A 23,787-nucleotide genomic window follows, 5' to 3' on the forward strand; every position below is an offset into this window, starting at 1 on the left:
TGTCAAGTTGGCTGGATGTCCTTTGGGTGGTGGACCATTCTTGATACACACGGGAAACAGTTGAGTATGAAAAACCCAGCAGCGATACAGTTCTTGACACACAAACCGGTGCGCCTGGCACCTACTACCATACCCTGTTCAAAGGCACTTAAATATTTTGTCTTGCCCAATCACCCGTTGAATGGTACACATACACAATCCATGTCTCAATTTTCTCAAGGTTAACAAATCCTTCTTTAACCTGTCTCCTCCCCTTTATCTACACTGATTTGAAGCAGATTTAACAGGTAACATCAATAAGGGATCATAGCTTTCACTTGGATTCCCCTGGTCGGTCAGTCCGACATGGAAAAAGCATTGTGTTCCTAATGTTTTGTACACTCAGTGTATATACATACAGTATAAAGTGGGTAAAACAGTATGTAAACATTATTGAAGTGACCAGTGTTCAGTGACTATGTACAGTGCATTCGGAAAGTATTCAGACCCCTTGACTTTTTCCACATTTTGTTACCTGACAGCCTTATTCTAAAATGTATTAAATTGTTTTTTTCCTTATCAATCTTTACACAATACTCCATAATGACAAAGCAAACACAGGTTTTAAGAAATCTTTGCAAAAAATGAAATAAAATAAACCTGAAATAATGCATTTACATAAGTATTCAGACCCTTTACTCAGTACTTTGTTGAAGCACCTTTGGCAAAAATTACAGCCTCGAGTCTTCTTGGGTATGACGCTACAAGCTTGGCACACCTGTATTTTGGGAGTTTCTTCCATTCTTCTCTGCAGATCCTCTAAAGCTCTGGCAGGTTGGATGGAGAGCATTGCTGTACAGCTATCTTCAGGTCTCTCCAGAGATGTTTGATCAGGTTCAAGTCTGTGCTCTGGATGAGCCACTCAAGGACATTTAGAGACTCCTGCATTGTCTTGGCTGTGTGCTTAGCGTCTCTGTCCTGTTGGAAGGTGAATCTTAGCCCCAGTCTGAGGTCCTGAGCGCTCTGGAGCAGGTTTTCATCAAGGATCTCTTTGGACTTTGCTCCTTCCATCTTTCCCTCGAACCTCACTAGTCTCCCACTCCCTGTGGTTAAAAACATCTCCACAGCACTATGCTGCCACCACCATGCTTCATTGTAGGGATGGTGCCAGGTTTCCTCCAGATGTGACGCTTGGCATTCAGGCGAAAGAGTTCAATCATGGTTTCATCAGACCAGAGAATCTTGTTTCTCATGGTCTGAGAGTCTTTAGGTGCCTTTTGGCAAACCAAGTGGGCTGTCATGTGCCTTTTACTGAGGAGTGGCTTCTGTCTGGCCACTCTACCAAAAAGGCCTGATTGGTGGAGTGCTGCAGAGATGGTTGTCCTTCTGGAAGGTTCTCCAAACTGACAGAGCTCCAGAGTTCCTCTGTGGAGAGTGACCATCGGGTTCTTGGCCACTGTGTTTTTGGGGATTTCAATGCTGCAAAAATGTTTTGGTACCCTTCCCCAGATATGTGCCTCGACACAATCCTGTCTCAGAGCTCTACGGACAAATCCTTCGACCTCATGGAATGGTTTTTGCTCTGACATGCACTGTCAACTGTTGGACCTTTATATAAACAGGTGTGTGCCTTTCCAAATCATGTCGAATCAATTGAATTTACTACAGGTGGACTTCAATCAAGTTGTAGAAACATCTCAAGGATGATAGATGGAAACAGGATCCACTTGAGCTCAATTTCGAGTCTCATAGCAAAGGGTCTGAATATTTATGTAGATAAGGTATTTTTATTTATTTTTTATACATTTGTTTTTAAATCAAAAAAACTGTTTTCGCTATGTTGTTATGGAGTATTGTGTGTAGAATGATGAAGATTTTTACTTTATTTTATTTTTAAGACCTGTACTGTATCTGCCTTCTAGATGGTAACGAGGTGAACAGGCCATGGTTCAGGTGTCTGAGGTCCTTGATGATCTTCTTAGCCTTCCTGTAACACCGGGTGCTGTAGATGTCCTGGAGGGCAGGCAGTGTGCCCCCTGTGATGAGTTGGGTTGACCGCACCATCCTCTGGAGAGCCCTGTGGTAGCGGATGGTGCAATTGCCATACCAGGCGGTGATACAGCCTGACAGAATGCTCTCAATGGTGCATCTGTAGAAGTTTGTGAGGGTTTTATGGGCCAAGCCCAAATGGTTCATCTTCCTCCCCGTCGATGTGGATGGGGGCATGCTTTCTGCTCTCCACAATCAGCTTCTTCATTTTGTTGACGTTAAGGAAGAGGTTATTTTCCTGACACCACTCAGCCAGGGCTCTCGCCTCCTCCCTGTAGGCGGTCTTGTTGTTGTTAGTAATCAGGCCTACCACTGTTGTGTCATCTGCAAACTTGATGATTGAGTTGGAGATGTGAGTGGCCACGCAGTCATAGGTGAACAGGGAGTACGGGAGAGGGCTGAGCACACACCCCTGTGGGGCCCCATTGTAGAGGATCAGCATAGCGGAGGTGTTGTTGCCTACCTTCACCACCTGGAGTCAATCCGTCAGGAAGTCCAGGACCCAGTTACACAGGGCGGGGGTCATTCCCAGGGCCCCGAGCTTAGTGATGAGCTTGCAGGGCACTATGGTGTTGAAGGCTGAGCTGTAGTCAATAAACAGCATTCTTACATAGATATTCATCTTGTACAGATGGAGTAGGGCAGTGTGTAGTGTGCAGTGTGATGGTGATTGCATCATCCTTGGATCTGTTGGGGCTGTATGCAAATTGTAGTGGGTCTAGGGTGTTTGGTAAGGTGAAGGTGATGTGATCCTTAACTAGCCTCTCAAAGCACTTCAGAAGTGAATGCTACAGGCCCATAGTCATTTAGTTCAGTTACCTTTGCTTTCTTGGGTACAGGAACAATGGTGGACATCTTGAAGCAAATGGGATAGGGAGAGATTGAATATATCTGTAAACTCTCCATACACATGCTCTGAGAACGGGGCTCAGATCCCCGCTGGCCTGTGCCGGCAGTCTCGCGAGGGTTAACACGCTTAAACGTCTTACTCACGTAGGCCATGGAGTACGAGAGCTCACATCCCTCGTGTTTTTCTCGAGGCGGGCAAAGAAGGTATTTAGCTTGTCCGGGAGAAGGGCATCGGTCTCCGCAAAATGGCTGGCTTTCCCTTTATAATCCGGGATTGTCTTGTGTTCCTGCCACATACGTCTCGTGTCTGAGCCCTTGAATTGCGACTCCACTTTATCCCTGTACTGACGTTTGCCTGTTTGATTGCCTTACGGAGGGCTTAGCTGCTCTGTTTGTATATGTCTATGTCCCCAGTCACCTTGCTGTGGTTAAATGCGGTGGCTCGAGTTTTCAGTTTTGCACGAATGGTGCCATCCATCTACGGTTTTTGACTTGTATATGTTCTGATCGTCACAGTGGGAACAACATCCTCTATGCACTTCCTGATGAACTCAGTCACCAAGTCAGTGTATACATCAATGCTACTCTCAAAGGCAACCCAGAACATATCCCAGACCGTGTCATCAAACACAATGGGTAGTTAAAAACTTATTCGGGATCAGCTTCACTTCCACGGGACAGTTGAGCTAACATAGGCTAATGCGATTAGCATGAGGTTGTAAGTAACAAGAACAATTCACAGAACAGAAAGCTTAAATTCTTGTTAATCTAACTATACTGTCCAATTTACAGTAGCTATTACAGTGAAAGAATACCATGCTATTGTTTGAGGAGAGTGCACAATTTTGAACATAAAAAGTTATTAATAAACAATAGGCATATTTGGGCAGTCTTGATACAAAATGTTGAACAGAAATGCAATGTTTCATTGGATCAGTCTAAAACTTTGCACACACACACACTGCTGCCATCTAGTGGCCAAAATGTATATTGCACCTGGGCTGGAAAAATACATTATGGCATTTCTCTAGCATTTCAAAGATGATGGTAAAAAAAATACAAAAGAACAGTTTTTTTTCTTTGTATTATCTTTAACCAGATCTATTGTGTTATATTCTCCTACTGTACATTCCTTTTACATTTCCACAAACTTCAAAGTGTTTCCTTTCAAATGGTACCAAGAATATGCATATCGTTGCTTCCGGGCCTGAGCGACAGGCAGTTAGATTTGAGTATATAATTTCAGGTGAAAATTGAAAACAGAGGTTAATCATGAAACATACACCTTTCTTTTTCCCGGAGAGTTCTTTCTTCCTGTCTGCGCAATGGATGGAGAACCCTGCTGTCCAAATGAACAGGGACAGTATATCCGGAGAGAGACATGACTCCGTGAAACAGAGTATGTTAGAGTCCCTGATGTCTCTTTGGAGCTCGTCTACTTTATTGTCCCAGGGACTGAACATTAGCAAGTAATGCTGTATACTCTGAGCGATGGATGGTATGCACAACTCCTGAGTCAATAAGAAGCCAACTTCTTATTCCTCCTCTCCGGTGACAGCGTCTTGGAGCAGCCCCTGGGATGAATGGAATTGCCTTGGGAAGTTCAAACAAAGGATCCAGTTCAGGGAAGTTGCATATCTGTTTGAAATGCTTGTGAGTGACCGCCGATCTAATATCCAAAAGTTATTTCCGGCTGAAGCTAATAATGCAAGAAACATTCTAAGCAAATATTGTAGGAAATGTCACACACACACAAAAAATACTGCAGAGCTGGCTAGGAGCTAGAAACAGGGCTACCATGTCTTTCGTCGCCATCTTGTCAAAAAGACAAAGCAATTCAGATGAGATGTGAAACATGACAGTCTCTTTCATTTGACAAATAATTTTATCAAAATGCAAAAAATACACATACCATACAGTATTTTTCAATTGTCATGAGATGTTAGATTGTCTCTTCCATATGGCAATGTTTGGTCTAATGCATTCTGGGAAATGTATTTTCTGGGAAATGTATGCAATGAAATGAAATGTTTCAACCATATAATGCTACATGACATTGGAAAACACACATGATGTCAAAATAAAAATGTGTAGTGATGTGTAGAATAAATAAGAAATTCTGCTTCCTGTGGGGTGTGGCCAATTCAAATGAGAGAGAGATTCTATTTAAACTCTTTAACATCATCCTCAGCTCTGGCATTTTCCCCAATATTTGTAACCAAGGACTGATCATTCCAATCCACAAAAATGGAGACAAATTTGACCCCAATAACTACCGTGGGATATGCATCAACAGCAACCTTGGGAAAATCCTCTTCATTATCTTTAACAGCAGAATCGTACATTTCCTCAGCGAAAACAATGTACTGAGCAAATGTCAAATTGGCTTTTACCAAATTACCGTACGACAGACCTTGTATTCACCCTGCACACCTTAATTGACAAACAAACAAACCAAAACGAAGGCAAAGTCTTCTCATGCTTTGTTGAATTCAAAAAGCTTTCGACTCAGTTTGGCATGAGGGTCTGCTATACAAATTGATAGAAAGTGGTGTTGGGGGAAAAACATACAACATTATAATATCCATGTACACAAACAACAAGTGTGCGGTTAAAATTGGCAACAAAAAAAAAACATTTCTTTCCACAGGTCCGGGAGTGAGACAGGGAGGCAGCTTAAGCCCCACCCTCTTCAACATATATATCAACGAATTGGCGAGGGTACTAGAACTATCTGCAGCACCCGGCCTCACCCTACTAGAATCTGAAGTCAAATGTCTACTGTTTGCTGATGATCTGGTCCTTCTGTCCCCAACCAAGGAAGGCCTACAGCAGCACTTAGATCTTCTGCACAGATTCTGTCTGTGTTCCAAAAAAGGTGAATACAAATTCCATCTAGACACCGTTGCCCTAGAGCACACACAAAACAATACATCATCAATACATATCTCGGCCTAAACATCAGCACCACAGGTAACTTCTACAAAGCTGTGAACGATCTGCGAGACAAGGCAAGAAGGGCCTTCTATGCCATCAAAAGATACATAACATTCGACATACCAATTAAGATCTGACAAAATACACTTGAATCAATTATAGAACCCATTGCCCTTTATGGTTGTGAGGTTTGGGGTCCGCTCACCAACCAATAATTCACAAAATGGGACTAACACCAAATGTAGACTCTGCATGCAGAATTCTGCAAAAATATATACAACATAATGCAGAGCAGAATTAGGTCGATACCCGCTAATTATCAAAATCCAGAAAAGAGCCGTTAAATTCTACAACCACCTAAATGGAAGTGATTCCCAAATTCCCAAATTCCCTATTCCCTTCCATAACAAAGCCATCACCTACAGAGAAATGTACCTGGAGAAAAGCCACCTTAGCAAGCTGGTCCTGGGGCTCTGTTCACAAACACAAACAGACCCCACAGAGCCCCAGGATAGCAACACAATTAGAACCAACCAAATCATGAGAAAACAAAAATATAATTACTTGACACATTGGAAAGAATTTACAAAAAAACTGAGCAAACTAGAATGCTATTTGGCACTAAACAGAGAGTACACAGTGGCAGAATACCTGACCACTGTGACTATGTACAGACTCAGTGAGCATAACCTTGCTATTGAGAAAGGCCGCCGAAGGCAGACCTGGCTCTCAAGAGAAGACAGGCTATGTGCACACTGCCCACAAAACTAGGTGGAAACTGAGCTGCACTTCCAAACGTATGACCATATTAGAGACACATATTTCCCTCAGATTACACAGGCCCGCAAAGAATTCGAAAACAAATCAAATTTTGACAAACTCTCATATCTGTTGAGTGAAATACCACAGTGTGCAATCACAGCAGCAAGATTTGTGACCTGTTGCCACAAGAAAAGGGCAACTAGTGAATATCAAACACCATTGTAAATACAACCTATATTTATGTTTATTATTTTCCGTTTTGTACTTAAACTATTTGCACATAATTACAACACTGTGTATAGACATAATATGACATTTGAAATGTCTTCATTCATTATTTTGGAACTTTTGTGAGTGTAATGTTTACTGTTAATTTGTATTGTTTATTTCACTTTTGTTTATTATATATTTCACTTGCTTTGGCAACAAGATTGGGTAGGTTATTGCCTAAATGTAATCCGTTACAGTGACTAGTTACCTGTCCAGAATTGTAATCAGTAACGCAACTTTTGGATTACCCAAACCATCTAATTACATTCAGTTACTTTTAGATTACATTCCCCTTAAGAGGCATTAGAAGAAGACAAAAACTATTGTTAACAATTGAACGACATCTATTGCAGGATAAATCTATGTTAAAGTTTACATAGCTGGCCATATATGGATGTTACATTTTACTTTATGGGTTGGTTATGTAGGCTTCTACTAACCCATTTCTTTCTACTACATATAATAATATGATTAAATTATATTGTTACATTAAAAACCTAAATCTATCAGAATTCCAGTCATTCCAATAAATGTTATACCCCTTGATCTTCAAGAATAGGACTTGGAAATATGGAAGTATAGATTAGCCAAATTGTTTTACCTGAGCATAAACCCCCAAATAAGGACGTATTAGTCAGCCCTACACTATTGTTTATGATTTTGTTGTCATGGAGGACTGATTGGGATCATTGATTTGAGTTGAAAAATAAATGCTGCGCTCACGGAATGTCATGCTTTGAGCACTACTGAATAGTGCTATTTACATGTGAAAAATGAATGCAATATGCTGCATTTGTTAAAGACCTATTGTTTACCTTTTTGTTGGTGACACTTTGATATCTTGATAATATGCAGCTGTTTAAAGGGCCAATCCACGGCTGAAGCAACAACAAAATGGTTGCCCCGCCTCTGTTTTGGTAAAAAAGCTGAGGGATGGACCTGGAGAAATGTAACCACTCTCAGATTAATAGACAGAGCTATGGATGCAAGGACTGACCATCCATGATATAAAATTATTGTTTTAACCATGTTATGAGGCTATACAGTGTTTGTTTACATTTGCAATGTTTCTAAACATTGGAGAAAAACAAGCTTATATTTTGGGTTCTAATGGGTTGTGAAAGTTGAACTAAGCTCATGAGTCATATATAAGTTATATTCTTCAAGAATCAATGGAAATATATACAGTACCAGTCAAAGGTTTGAACACAGCTACTCATTCAACTTTATTTCTTTTTTGTTTTACTATTTTCTACATTGTGGAAAAGTAGTGAAGACATCAGAACCATGAAATAACACATATGGAATCATGTAGTAACCAAAAATGTCTTAAACAAATCCAAATATATTTTATATTTATGATTCTTCAAAGTAGCCATCCTTTTTACTTGATGACAGCTTTGCACACTCTTGGCATTCTCTCAACCAGCTTCCTGCTTTTCCAACAGTCTTGAAGGAGTTCCCACATATGCTGAGCACTTGTTGGCTGCTTTTCCTTCAGTCTGCTGTCCAACTCATCCCAAACCATCTCAATTGGGTTGAGGTAGGGTGATTGTGAGAGGCCAGGTCATCTGACGCAGCAATCTATCATTCTCCATCCTGGTCAAATAGCCCTTACACAGCCTGGAGGTGTGTTTTGGGTCATTGTCCAGTTGAAAAAATATATTATAGTCCCACTAAGTGCAAACCAGATGGGATGGCGTATCTCTGCAGAATGCTGTGGTAGCCATGTGTGCCTTGAATTCTAAATAAATCACTGACAATGTCACCAGGGAAGCACCCCCACACCATCACATCTCCTCCTCCATGCTTCACGGTGGGAACCACACATGCAGAGATCATCCGTTCACCTACTCTGCGTCTCACAAAGACATGGCGGTTGGAAAGAAAAATCTCAAATTTGGACTCATCAGACCAAAGGACATTTTTCCACCGGTCTAAGTCCATTGCTTGTGTTTCTTGGCCCAGGAAAGTCTCTTCTTATTATTGGTGGCCAAGAGTGTGCAAAGCTGTCCTAGTAGTGGTTTCTTTGCAGTAGTGGTTTCTTCTTACCTGTTAATTGAAATGCATTCCAAGTGACTACCTCATGAAACTGGTTGAGAGAATGCCAAGAGTGTGCAAAGCTGTCAAGGCAAAGGGAGGCTACTTTGAAGAATCTGTTGTTTGACACTTTTTTGGTTACTACATGATTCCATATGTGTTGTTTCTTAGTTTTGATGTCGGTAGGTTCCATATGTGTTGTTTCATAGTTTTGATGTCGAAGGCCAGCATCCTGGAGTCGCCTCTTCACTATTGACGGTGAGACTGTTGTTTTGCGGGATCTATTTAATGAATCTGCCAGTTGAAGACTTGTGAGGCGTCTGTTTCTCAAACTAGACACTCTAATGTACTTGTCCTCTTGCTCAGTTGTGCACCAGGGCCTCCCACTCCTCTTTCTATTCTGGTTGTAGCCAGTTTGTGCTGTTCTGTGAAGGGAGTAGTACACAGTGTTGTACGAGATCTTCAGTTTCTTGGCAATTTCTCACATGGAATTGCCTTCATTTCTCAGAACAAGAATAGACTGATGAGCTTCAGAAGAAAGTACTTTGTTTCTGGCCATTTTGAGCCTGTAATCGAACCCACAAATGCTGATGCTCCAGATACTCAACTAGTCTAAAGAAGGCCCGTTTTATTGCTCCTTTAATCAGAACAGTTTTCAGCGGTGCTAACATATTGCAAAAGGGTTTTCTAATGATTTATTAGCCTTTTAAAATGATAAACTTGGATTAGCTAACACAACGTGCCATTGGAACACAGGAGTGATGGTTGCTGATAATGGGCCTCTACGCCTATGTAGATATTCCATAAAAAAATCTGCCGTTTCCAGCTACAAAAGTAATTTACAACATTAACAATGTCTACACTGTATTTCTGATCAATTTGATGTTATTTTAATGGACAAAAAATTTGCTTTTCTTTCAAAAACAAGGGCATTTCTAAGTGACCCCAAATGTTTAAATGGTAGTATATATATATATATATATATATATATATATATATATATATATATATATATATATATATATACAGTTGAAGTCGTGAGTTTACATACACCTTAGCCAAATACATTTAAACTCAGTTTTTCACAATTCCACAATTCACAGTACCAAAGTACGTTCATCTCTAGGAGACAGAACGCGGCTCCTTCCTGAGCGGTATGACGGCTGCGTGGTCCCATGGTGTTTATACTTGCGTACTATTGTTTGTACAGATGAACGTGGTACCTTCAGGTGTTTGGAAATTGCTCCCAAGGATGAACCAGACTTGTGGAGCTCTACAATTTCTTTTCTGAGGTCTTGGCTGATTTCTTTTGATTTTCCCATGATGTCAAGCAAAGAGCCACTGAGCTTGAAGGTAGGCCTTGAAATACATCCACAGGTACACCTCCAATTGACTCAAATGATGTAAATTAGCCTATCAGAAGCTTCTAAAGCCATGACATCATTTTCTGGAATTTTCCAAGCTGTTTAAAGGCATAGTCAAATTAGTGTATGTAAACTTCTGACCCACTGGAATTGTGATACAGTGAATTATAACTGAAATAATCTGTCTGTAAACAATTGTTGGAACAACTAATTGTGTCATGCACAAAGTAGCCGACTTGCCTAACCGACTTGCCAAAACTATAGTTTGTTAACAATAAATATGTGGAGCGGTTGAAAAACGAGTTTTAATGACTCCAACCTAAGTGTATGTAAACTTCCGACTTCAACTGTATGTATAAGTATTTATACAGATTTCCCCGTTAAGTCTTTCAAACGTGTGCGAGTTTGAGTATGTGTCCATTAGTTCTCTGGAGAAAAAAAATCTGCATGAATTAGATTGAGCAATAATAGCTCCACTTTGATTCCATAGGCTGGGATCCGCACTATGCTGCTGTTGCAAGAGCGCATTTTTCACTTGCCGTCCACTGGTTTCAAAAACAATGATTGATAGGCAGCTTAAACTTCTTGAATTCAACCATCATTGGGTTCAAATACACATTTAGATTCGTGAACAGCCATCCACAACAACCACAATACGTAAATCGTAAATAGCTTAACGAGAGAGCAGCAGTGTGATTCACATCAATGCGTTATGTAGATATCCGTATCGCCGTAGACTACACCACTGCTGTCACCCTTACCTCCAATCTTTTTTTCAAATTGGATAATCTTTGGATGCCGACAGCAGTCGCACCATTTGGAAAACCCGGCGATGATCAAACACATTTGGTGTTTCATCATAGCGGTCTCTGATTTGTGGTCAGACGCGCTCAGGTGGAACAAATTTACGACAGAATCATTTAGTATTTAAAAAGTATCTGTAATCTGTAATTTGCTGGTAACGTAACGGATTACCGGATTACAGTTACCGTTTTTGTAATCCCTTACATGTAATCCCCAACCCTGTTTGGCAATGTACATTTATATATGTTTCTCATTCCAATAAGAGAGAGAGAGTGAGAGAGAGAGAGAGAGAGAGAGAGAGAGAGAGAGACAGAGAGAGAGACAGAGACAGAGAGAGAGAGAGAGAGAGAGAGAGAGAGAGAGAGAGAGAGAGAGAGAGAGAGAGAGAGAGAGAGAGAGAGAGAGAGAGCGAGAGAGAGAGAGAGAGAGAGAGAGCGAGAGAGAGAGAGAGAGAGAGAGAGAGAGAGAGAGAGAGAGAGAGAGAGAGAGAGAGAGAGAGAGAGAGAGAGAGAGAGCGAGCGAGAGCGAGAGAGAGAGAGAGAGAGAGCACCCTGTACAGGTTGTCTGAGCAAGGGAATTAGAACTATCTGGAGATGACTTCCATCTGGGAGAAATACAGCCGACACAAAGAAAGACAAATAAATTCCTGGCTTTTAACGGGACACACCTCAAATAGTCAACCGCAGGCACTCCACTCTATCCTTTAACACAGTGGCAGTTGGCATGTCAGCATTTTCCTATTCCATTAGATATTGTTGTAGCCTATGATCCAATGAAAGTTTGCGATAGTGTGTAGACTATGATTCAATTCAATTACTGCACTCTACTTCATATAAACCAAGGTCCAATTGAATTGGTCAACATCAACAACACCAGCAATAAGGGTTATAAAGGTGTTTATGACAAGTCCGAGTGGCATAGCCCAAACTCTAACCCAGGGACACTGAAACGTTTGCCAATCACAACCTGACCTATCTTGAAACGTTTCTATGGTGACATATGGGAGAGATGACAGTCAAATAAATACCCAGAGAAACCCTATATATAAAGCAATTTATGTTTGAGTCTTATATATATATATATGACTGAAACATAAGTTGTTTTATATATCAATAACATTCTTGAGAAATGTGTTGTTAGAGAGACTTACAAGACAGCGAGCGTGGAGAGAAGGGACCGCATCTCTTCCCCCCTCCACTACGGAACTTCGCCCAGAGTCAGTCTCCTTGTCGGTCAGAGCCGGTCCGACAGTCCGGAGAGTTCACTTGTGTGTTTATAATCCGTTGGATGGAGTGGAGGGTCAAAGAGTCAGCAGACACTCTCGTTGGCATCGGCTTGCGGTGGGTGGGGTGTGGCGGGGCGGGGTGGCCGTGCCACTGTGACCAGAGGGCTACCTTTCTTGGCTGTCACTATGGCTGGTGGAGCTGGGAGGGGCGGAGCGCGGGGAGAGGTTAGGGCATCAAACAGCTGTAGCCTCCGGGCTTGAGAGGAACAGGTGAAAGCGCCGTCACGGCTCACAGCTGCTGAAGTCCAATCGACTCCCCCGCTACGTTATGTGTAATTCGCGTTCGTCCTGGTGTTTTGGTGCTACAATAAGGCTTATACTAGGTCAATAACTTTCTTCTGAGAGAATTCCACATTAGACGAATTTGAAGATATGAGACGCAGAAAGAGGTCTCTAGTCCCTGCGAGGCAAGGTAAGGCGCTGTGGGAAGCGGGGTACCTGGACGGGCTGGAGGCGAGGGCGGCGTGGAGAAGGGGGCTCTGCGGGCGCCGGGTGCTGCAGGGCGGGCTCGGTCATGGCTACTACCGCACGATGGGTCACGAAGTCTCTGGCCCGGGGGACACCGAACAACAGTGTCCAGTAGAGTGGAGAAAAGCCCGGAGCGGTCCAGCTCAGAGGGAGATGGAGAGAGTTGAATGAAAGGGAAGCGGTGAGGGGGAGTGAGAGAGAGGAGGGATGTAGTGATAGAGGGAGGGGGAATTGGAGAGGATGGGAACAGCTGTGACTGGGTGGCGGACCCAGCCACCCGCGACAGCACGGAAATGAAAGCCGCTCTCTGCACCTGATTTCCCTGACTTCCCCGTCTGTCTCAGCCGCAAGTTGCCTGGCTGCAGTCCTCCCAGAGCTCCGACACAATACCAACCAAAACACAGAACGATTACATCACCTCGAAACTGTTTGAAGGGGGAAAAAAGCAATCTGATATTTTTATTTTTAAATAGAAAGTTAGCAGTTTTCCTGAAAAAACAACAACGTGTATATGGCTGGTTGAAGGATCCGAGCGTTGCAGAACAGAAGAAAGGGGTCTACTTCTGTTGAGAAAGAGATAAAGGTCAAGTGAATGCGTGCACTTGAAACGACGTTTACCTAATCACATTGACAAATCGACCCCAGAACCTGCACCTTCTCTCCCTTTCTCTCTCTGCTTCCTTCTTTCAATCAGTGGCGAGAGGAAAACACAAAAAGGACACAGCTGCGGCTTTTCTCCAGCTCCAACATGTATGTTGGTTTTCGCTTTAAAAAAATAAGAAAATATTTTCCTTCCGCAAAAAGCTTGTCTTTGCCGTGGATGGGATTGCTGTATGGGATAGGCGAATCAGTCGGCAGGCACAAACCTCACTCCAAGAAAAAAAAGAACAAGGTTTTAACAGCCGTGGATCAATCCACCGCTCCCTCCTTCCCACCACCAGCCACCTCTCCCTCTGCTGCTCCCCCCCCGCACCCACTCTCTCACACACACACTTAATGGATCAAAATTAGATCAGTCAGTCGCTATGTGATGCCGACCAACTCCGGCAAAACCGTGTTGGACATGTCACTGACTGCAAGTAAGTTTTTACAAATCTCCACAAAACACGGGTTTATGTGGGTTTCTCTGCTCTTTTGCCACCTTTCACAACTCCCTGGGGAATAAAAGAGGCGAGTTACTTTTGCCCTTAGATTACTCCTCGCCTCAGTGAAAGAGAAACCCGACCACTGCCACCCCTCTGCCCTGGACCCATGGTGGGGCGAGCCCGCAAGAGCGGGAAGAGAGGAGGGTGGAGGGCACGACTAGCAGAGCAGACCCTCCAAGTCAAGAATTATATATATGGCTTTAAAAAGTGATGTATTTTGACTCTTCGTTTCATAACTTATAAGTTCAACCTTAATAGGGGAAAATGAAACAGAGAGTGAGAGACAGTCCGCTTGAAAAGTGGGAGGGCGGTATGTAAGTATGGACTCGGATCCAAAACGAACATTTCTCAGGGATTTCGGCAGCAACGCCCGCTCTGCGCTCCCAACTCTCTCTCTCACCGCCACAGAACCGCAGACGGTCAGCCAAGCCAACACAACAATCCTTCCATACCTTTCTCTCTCTCTCTCTCTCTCTCTCTCTCACACACACACACACACGCACGCATGCACACACGCGCGCGCACATGACAGCAGCTACGTGGCCTCGCGGGGCTGGGTAGGGGTACTGTGGTTGAATGGCTTTTAAGTCATGTTCAATAGAAGAGCTCCTGGCCCTCTTCCCGTCCCTGCACCTGTGTCTGGGTGGATAGTTTACTCCTTTGGCCTGCCTGGTGTCCAGCTAGCCAGGCCAGGGCAGGAGGGCACTTCTTATAAACCACCTGGCTGACCACAGCCCGCTGGACCACAGGTTCAAACAGACACACATGTGACCGCTGTTTACTCCAACACACCACAGGGGGCGCCAGATAGTACACGGGGCATTCCTTTGCCCCAGCTTGCTCTTAGTAATTGGGGTTATTTAAACATGGTCTTTAATAGACTTTGAGAGTTGCAGAAATACCCCAATTCAGATGTGTCATGCCCATATGAGGCACAGGGGCACGTGTCCCTTCAGATGTGGCCTGTATAAATCAAATCCAAAATTATTTTATGTTAAAAAACTAGCCACCTAGCAATTTTATGAAGTTGGTTTTAGCTAGCCCAGATAGGTTCCCAGTCTCCCAACCTCATAAGTAGCCTGAAATGGCTTCTTGGTAGCTATCAATCAAGATAGAGTAGCTAGCTTGTATATCTTAACTGGCATGCCTGCTGGCAAGGTTGGTAGACTTTAGAAACGCAAGCAATAACTAAATGTACTGAATTATACTCACATTCCTTTCAAACTTTTACCAATATTTAAAAAATAACCACTAGTCAGGAGGATACAGAAAGTTCAAGAGGTATGCTTAGATATGCAGAGAAATATGCATATTTTAGAATAGTGGATTCGGCTATCTCAGGCCCACCCGTGCTTCTATTCCTGCATTGCTTGCTGTTTGGGGTTTTACCCTGGGTTTCTGTACAGCACTTTGAGATATCAGCTGATGTAAGAAGGGCTTTATAAATACATTTGATTTGATTTGATTTGCTGACCGGTGTATACAACCGAGCACACAGCCATGCAATCTCCATAGGGAAACATTGGCAGTAGAATAGCACATACTGAAGAGATCGTCATAGGACGCCACCTTTCCAACAAGTCAGTTTGTCAAGTTTGCACTGTTAGAGCTGCCCCAGTCAACTGTAAGTGTTGTTACTGTGAAGTGGAAACGTCTAGCAGCAACAACGGCTCACCACAAAGTGGTAGGCCAGACAAGCTCACAGAACAGGACCGGCGAGTGCTGAAGCGCGTAGCGCGAACAAATCGTCTGTCCTCGGTTGCAACACTTACTACCGAGTTCCAAACTGTCCCTGGAAGCAACGTCAGCACAAGAACTGTTCGTCGGGAGCTTCATGAAATGGGTTTCCATGGCTGAGCAGTCGCACACAAGCCCAAGATTGCCATGTGCAATGCCAAGTGTCGGCCCGAGTGGTGTAAAGATTGCAGCCATTGGACTCTGGAGCAGTGGAAACTCGTTCTCTGGAGTGCTGAATCACACTTCACCATCTGGCAGTCCGACGGACAAATCTGGGTTTGGCGGATGCAAGGAGAACGCTACCTGCCCCAATGCATAGTGACAACTGTAAAGTTTGGTGGAGGAGGAATAATGGTCTGGGGCTATTTTTCATGGTTCTGGCTAGGCCCCTTAGTTCCAGTGAAGGGAAATCTTAATGCTACAGAATACAATGACATTCTAGACGATTCTGCGCTTCCAACTTTGTGGCAACAGTTTGGGGAAGACCCTTTCCTGTTTCAGCATAACAATGCCCCCGTGCACAAAGTGAGGTCCATACAGAAATGATTTGTTGAGATCATTGTGGAAAAACTTGACTGGCCTGCACAGAGCCCCGGCCTCAACCCCATCAAACACGTTTGGGATGAATTGGAACGTCGACTGCTAGCCAGGCCTAATCGCCCAACCTCAGTGCCCGACCTCACTAATGCTCTTGTGGCTGAATGGAAGCAAGTGCCCGCAGTAATGTTCCAACGTCTAGTGGAAAGCCTTTCCAGAAGAGTGGAGGCTGATATAGCAGTAAAGTGGGGACCAACTCCATATTAACACCCATGATTTTGGATTGAGAAGTTTGAGGAGCAGGTGTCCACATACCTTTAGTGTACTTTGTTCCCCCTGAGATGTTTGGGATGCATGACGCCCCTGCCCATCAGAAGGAGTGACTCGATGGGAGTCCATTTCACTTCAAGTGTATTTTGTGGCTATCTAGCTATGGAGTGGTGTATAGATGTCACCTTGAAGAATTATATTTTTCAGCCATTGTGTAAGTCGTCTACCCAATAGATGTATAATGGCTCCGGAGGAGATGGCTGCCGTTTTACGATCTCCTAACCAATTGTGCTATTGTGTGTGTTCTTTCGTTTTATTTGAAACTTATTTTGTACATAATGTTTCTGCCACTGTGTGTTATGACCGAAAAGAGCTTCTAGATATTAGGACAGCGATTACTCACCCCTTGCTGGAGGAATACTATTTCTTCAATGAGTCGGACGGGAAAGATTTACTTCAGACACCTGACAAGGCCCTCATCCTGTCATTCGCAGGAGAAAGAGACGAAGATATCGGGGACGAACATCTGGGTGTCCTGTAAGGATCAGACGCCGAGCGGGTCTCCCTTTACCATTGGTCTTATTAGCCAACGTACAATCAATGCAAAATAAAATAGATAAACTACGATCACGTATATCCTACCAACGAGACATTAAAAACTGTAATATCTTATGTTTCACCGAGTCGTGGCTGAACGACAACATGAATAACATATAGCTGGTGGGTTTTAAGCTTTTTTCGGCAGGATAGAACAACGGCCTCTGGTAAGACAAGGGGTGGCGGTCTATGTATATTTGTAAACAACAGCTGGTGCACAAAATCTAAGGAAGTCTCGAGGTTATGCTCGCCTGAGGTAGAGCATCTCATGATTAGCTGTAGACTACTTATCAAGAGAGTTTTCATCTATATTCTTCGTAGCTGTCTATTTACCACCACAAACTGATGCTGGCACTAAGAACGCACTCAATGAGCTGTATACGGCCATAAGCAAACAGGAAAACGCTCATCCAGAGGCGGTGCTCCTAGTGGCAGGGCACTTTAATGCAGGGAAACTTAAATCCGTTTTATCTCATATCTACCAGCATGAAAAATGTGCAACCAGAGGGAAAAAAGCTTTAGACCACCTTTATCCCACACAGAGATGCGTACAAAGCTCTCTCTCGCCCTTCATTTGGCAAATCTGACCATATTTATATCCTCCTGATTCCTAAAGCAGGAAGCACCAGTGACTCGGTCAATAAGAAAGTGGTCAGATGAAGCAGATGCTAAGCTACAGGACTGTTTTGCAGGACTGTTTTGCTAGCACTGACTGCAGGACTGCTTTGCTAGCACAGACTGGAATATGTTCCGGGATTCCTGAGGAGTAAACCACATCAGTCAATGGCTTCATCAATAAGAGCAGCTGATTGCATCACTGCCTGGTATGGCAACTGCTCGGCCTCCGACTGCAAGGCACTACAGAGGGTAGTGCGTACGGCCCAGTACATCACTGGGGCCAAGCTTCCTGCCATCCAGGACCTCTATTCCAAGCGGTGTCAGAGGAAGGCCCTAAAAATTGTCAAAGACTCCAGCCACCCTAGTCATAGACTGTTCTCTCTGCTACCGCACTGCAAGCGGTACCGGAGCGCCAATTCTAGGTCCAAAAGGCTTCTTAACAGCTTCTACCCCCAAGCCATAAGACTCCTGAACAGCAAATCAAATGGCTACCAGGACCCCTCGTTTACGCTGCTGCTACTCTCTGGTTATTATCTATGCATAGTCACTTTAATATCTCTACCTATATGTACATATTACCTACATTTCCTCGACTAACCGGTGCCCCCGCACCATTGACTCTGTTTCGGTACCCCCTGTATATAGTCTCGCTAAAGTTATTTTACTGCTGCTCTTTAATTATTTGTTAGTTTAATTTTGTTATTTTCTATTTTTTACTTAACACTTATTTTTCTTAAAAACTTCTTAAAGCATTGTTGGTTAAGGGCTTGTAAGTAAGCATTTCACTGTAAGGTCTACACCGGCACATGTGACAAATACAACTTTATTTTATTTTATTTGAATAGATGCTCTTTTTACTGATGGGTAAAAGATGATCCGACAGCGACATAGCGGGGTTCTCCGTCCATCGCGTGGACAGGAAGAAAGAACTCTCCACGAAGAAGAAAGGTGGAGATGTTTCATGATTAACTGCTCATGGTGTGATTGTGGTAATGTACAGGAACGTACAAGTCCTTCTACACACTTCTCATTTTCTTTATTTTTTCTCAATTTCTCCTTCTCTTCCTCTTCCTCTCCCACTCACATAAGTCTTTCTTTCATTCATTTTCTATCTTTAATTCCCCCCTCTCTCTTTTTATCACCTATCTCTCCCTCTCCCTCTGTCTATCTCTCCCTCTGTCTATCTCTCTCTCTGTCTCTCTCTCCCTCCGTCTCTCTCTCCCTCCGTCTCTCTCTCTCCCTCCGTCTCTCTCTCCCTCTGTCTATCTCTCTCTCTGTCTCTCTCTCCCTCCGTCTCTCTCTCTCCCTCCGTCTCTCTCTCTCCCTCCGTCTCTCTCTCCCTCTGTCTCTCTCTCCCTCCGTCTCTCTCTCCCTCCGTCTCTCTCTCCCTCCGTCTCTCTCTCCCTCCGTCTCTCTCTCCCTCCGTCTCTCTCTCCCTCCGTCTCTCTCTCCCTCCGTCTCTCTCTCCCTCTGTCTCTCTCTCCCTCCGTCTCTCTCTCCCTCCGTCTCTCTCTCCCTCCGTCTCTCTCTCCCTCTGTCTCTCTCTCCCTCCGTCTCTCTCTCCCTCTGTCTCTCTCTCCCTCTGTCTCTCTCTCCCTCCGTCTCTCTCTCCCTCTGTCTCTCTCTCCCTCCGTCTCTCTCTCTCTCCCTCTGTCTCTCTCTCCCTCCGTCTCTCTCTCTCTCCCTCCGTCTCTCTCTGCCTCTGTCTCTCTCTCCCTCCGTCTCTCTCTCCCTCCGTCTCTCTCTCCCTCCGTCTCTCTCTCCCTCTGTCTCTCTCTCCCTCCGTCTCTCTCTCCCTCCGTCTCTCTCTCCCTCCGTCTCTCTCTCCCTCTGTCTCTCTCTCCCTCCGTCTCTCTCTCCCTCCGTCTCTCTCTCCCTCCGTCTCTCTCTCCCTCTGTCTCTCTCTCCCTCCGTCTCTCTCTCCCTCCGTCTCTCTCTCCCTCCGTCTCTCTCTCCCTCTGTCTCTCTCTCCCTCCGTCTCTCTCTCCCTCCGTCTCTCTCTCCCTCCGTCTCTCTCTCCCTCCGTCTCTCTCTCCCTCCGTCTCTCTCTCCCTCCGTCTCTCTCTCCCTCCGTCTCTCTCTCCCTCCGTCTCTCTCTCCCTCCGTCTCTCTCTCCCTCTGTCTCTCTCTCCCTCTGTCTCTCTCTCCCTCCGTCTCTCTCTCCCTCTGTCTCTCTCTCCCTCCGTCTCTCTCTCCCTCCGTCTCTCTCTCCCTCTGTCTCTCTCTCCCTCTGTCTCTCTCTCCCTCCGTCTCTCTCTCCCTCCGTCTCTCTCTCCCTCCGTCTCTCTCTCCCTCTGTCTCTCTCTCCCTCCGTCTCTCTCTCCCTCCGTCTCTCTCTCCCTCTGTCTCTCTCTCCCTCTGTCTCTCTCTCCCTCCGTCTCTCTCTCCCTCCGTCTCTCTCTCCCTCTGTCTCTCTCTCCCTCTGTCTCTCTCTCCCTCCGTCTCTCTCTCCCTCTGTCTCTCTCTCCCTCCGTCTCTCTCTCCCTCCGTCTCTCTCTCCCTCCGTCTCTCTCTCCCTCTGTCTCTCTCTCCCTCCGTCTCTCTCTCCCTCCGTCTCTCTCTCCCTCTGTCTCTCTCTCCCTCTGTCTCTCTCTCCCTCCGTCTCTCTCTCCCTCCGTCTCTCTCTCCCTCTGTCTCTCTCTCCCTCCGTCTCTCTCTCCCTCCGTCTCTCTCTCCCTCTGTCTCTCTCTCCCTCTGTCTCTCTCTCCCTCCGTCTCTCTCTCCCTCCGTCTCTCTCTCCCTCTGTCTCTCTCTCCCTCCGTCTCTCTCTCCCTCTGTCTCTCTCTCCCTCCGTCTCTCTCTCCCTCTGTCTCTCTCTCCCTCCGTCTCTCTCTCCCTCCGTCTCTCTGAGCATATTAATTGCTCATGTCTTTGCCTCTGTAGCTCCTGGCTACTGATCTTCAAATAAGATATTTAAAACTCTCTCTCTCTCTCTCTCTCTCTCTCTCTCTCTCTCTCTCTCTCTCTCTCTCTCTCTCTCTCTCTCTCTCTCTCTCTCTCTCTCTCGCTGCCTCTCTCTCTCTCTCTCTCTCTCTCTCTCTCTCTCTCTCTCTCTCTCTCTCTCTCTCTCTCTCTCTCTCTCTCTCTCTCTCTCTCTCTCTCTCTCTCTCTCTCTCTCTCTCTCTCTCTCTCTCTCTCTCTCTCTCTCTCAATTCAATTCAATTCAATTCAAGGGGCTTTATTGGCAAGGGAAACATGTGTTAACATTGCCAAAGCAAGTGAGGTAGATATTATACAAAAGTGAAGTAAACAATAAAAATTAACAGTAAACATTACACATACAGAAGTTTCAAAACAATAAAGACATTTCAAATGTCATATTATATATATACAGTGTTGTAACAATGTACAAATGGTTAAAGCACACAAGTTAAAATAAATAAGCATATATCTCTCTCTCTCTCTCTCTCTCTCTCTCTCTCTCTCTCTCTCTCTCTCTCTCTCTCTCTCTCTCTCTCTCTCTCTCTCTCTCTCTCTCTCTCTCTCTCTCTCTTTAGGGATGGGGATGATGACCAACCAACCAGCCAGGCCTGCAGGCTGCTGCCTCCTTGGAGCCTCATCAATACAGCCATTCTGTCTAGCAATTAACATCGATCAGCACTCGTCAATACTGCCAGCGCCCAGACAAAGACCCAGGGTGCATTGCTTAAGCCTGCCCTTTCTCTATCGTTACTAGAACAAATCCCCAAACAGCGCTCTCATTATATGAGGGCATTCAGGCCTGACCTAATGATCACTGGCTAGAGCACCAGTAATATATCCAGAGACAGGGTTTCCTGACCATGTGACCTGACCTGGAAAAACTGGGTCCTACCTGAAGTCTTTCGGATAAGTTATAGCCTATGAAATTACTAGAGCCTGGAGTATTTCCTGGATCACTGCAGAGAGGTTCTGTGGTAAGGAGGGGCTAGCAGAGACACGTTTGGGGTTGAAGGGTGTAGGTTTATTTTGGGATGGTTACTGGTTGGGGTGTAGTTTGGGGTTGAAGGGTGTCGGTTTATTTTGGGATGGTTACTGGTTAGGGTGTAGTTTGGGGTTGAAGGGTGTAGGTTTATTTTGGGATGGTTACTGGTTAGGGTGTAGTTTGGGGTTGAAGGTTGTAGGTTGATTTTGGGATGGTTACTGGTTAGGGTGTAGTTTGGGGTTGAAGGGTTTAGGTTGATTTTGGGATGGCTACTGGTTAGGGTGTAGTTTGGGGTTGAAGGGTGTAGGTTTATTTTGGGATGGTTACTGGTTAGGGTGTAGTTTGGGGTTGAAGGGTGTAGGTTTATTTTGGGATGGTTACTGGTTAGGGTGTAGTTTGGAGGTTGAAGGGTGTAGGTTTATTTTGGGATGGTTTCTGGTTAGGGTGTAGTTTGGGGTTGAAGGGTGTAGGTTGATTTTGGGATGGCTACTGGTTAGGGTGTAGTTTGGGGATGAAGGGTGTAGGTTGATTTTGGGATGGTTACTGGTTAGGGTGTAGTTTGGGGATGAAGGGTGTAGGTTTATTTTGGGATGGTTTCTGGTTAGGGTGTAGTTTGGGGTTGAAGGGTGTAGGTTTATTTTGGGATGGTTACTGGTTAGGGTGTAGTTTTGGGTTGAAGGGTGTAGGTTTATTTTGGGATGCTCGGGACAGGTGGAGGTGTGTGCATGCTATGATCTCTGGCAAGAGATCGCAACCTTTATGGCAAAGGTGCTAATAGATGATCACCCCTTACTCTTCGATCACACCGACAGTGTCATTACATTTTGGTACACCAGAATGACATTAATTTGCAATGAAACACTGCGTTTTCCATGCAGCATTGCGTTGCTGAGGCAGTTGCAGTGTGTTCGGTGTGGTGCATACGTTGGGTTTATCGAACGTATGCGTCAAACTGTATGTGTAGACGGCTCGACAGAAATGGAAGCAGAAGGTGAATGTTAAACTTTTGTTGCTTACATATCCAGATGACGCTGCGTACTCTTTTGAAGCAGTGACGCTGTCGGTGTGTTGGAAGCGTTAGGGTTGCTGGATCAAGGCCAACTCATCTGATCCCCCTAAATGGCTAAATGGACACTGCTATAATACCAGGACTTCATGGTCTACTGCAGAGGCTAATACACTGAAAATGCTGATCATTTGGGGAGGGGGTTTGTTTTGGTAGGGGAGCAGTTTGTGTGTGTGCTTGCATTAATTTGCGTGTGTGTGTTTATATGTGTGCATGTGTGTGATCTTTGGACGTTGTGGTGTGTGGTTTTCATTAATACCTGAACCCTCAGGTCAGATGGGGAGATACAGTGCATTTGGAAAGTATTCAGACCCCTTCCCTTTTTCCACATTTTTGTTACGTTACAGCTTTGTTCTCAAATGGATTAAATAAAACATGTTCCTCATCAATCTACACACAATGCCCCATATTGACATAGCGAAAACAGGTTTTTAGAAATGTTTGCAAAAGTATTAAAAATAACAAACAGAAATACAAGTATTCAGACCCTTTTCTATGAGCCTCGACATTGAGCTCAGGTGCATCCTGTTTCCATTGATCATCCTTGAGATGTTTCTACAACTTTATTGGAGTCCACCTAGGGTAAATTAATTTGATTGGACATGACTTGGAAAGGCACACACCTGTCTATATAAGGTCCCACAGTTGACAGTGCATGTCAAAGCAAAAACCAAGCCATGAGGTCAAAGGAATTGTCCGTAGAGCTTAGAGACAGGATTGTGTCGAGGCACAGATCTGGGGAAGGGTACCCCAACATTTCTGCAGCATTGAAGGTCCCCAAGAACACAGTGACCTCCATCGTTCTTAAATGGAAAAAGTTTGGAACCACCAAGACTCTTTCTAGAGCTGGCCGGCCGGCCAAACTGAGCAACTGAGAGAGAAGGGCCTTGGTCAGGAAGGTGACCAAGAACCCGATGGTCACTCTGACAGAGCTCTAGAGTTCCTCTGCGGAGATAGAGAACCTTCCAGAATCAAATCAAATCCAATTTGATTAGTCACATGCGCCAAATACAACAGGTGTAGACCTTACAGTGAAATGCTTACTTACGAGCCCCTAAACAACAATGCAGTTTAAAAAATACGGATAAGAATAAGACATCTCTGCA

The 23,787-nt window shown here is 44.5% G+C and overlaps 1 protein-coding gene across 1 annotated transcript in view; it reads right to left on the bottom strand.

The window, feature by feature from the left end:
• Nucleotides 1–13,716, bottom strand: part of LOC139581366 (fibroblast growth factor 18-like) — a 26,877-nt gene extending 13,161 nt beyond the window's left edge. The window contains exon 1 of the mRNA XM_071411036.1: nt 12,205–13,716. Coding sequence (XP_071267137.1) covers nt 12,205–12,236 — 32 coding nt within the window. The 5' untranslated portion in view covers nt 12,237–13,716. The remainder of the gene's footprint in view (nt 1–12,204) is intronic.
• Between the last annotated feature and the right edge of the window lie 10,071 nt (nt 13,717–23,787).

The sequence above is a fragment of the Salvelinus alpinus genome, chromosome 7 (genome assembly GCF_045679555.1).
Source record: "Salvelinus alpinus chromosome 7, SLU_Salpinus.1, whole genome shotgun sequence".
In the NCBI taxonomy this organism is placed as follows: Eukaryota; Metazoa; Chordata; class Actinopteri; order Salmoniformes; family Salmonidae; genus Salvelinus; species Salvelinus alpinus.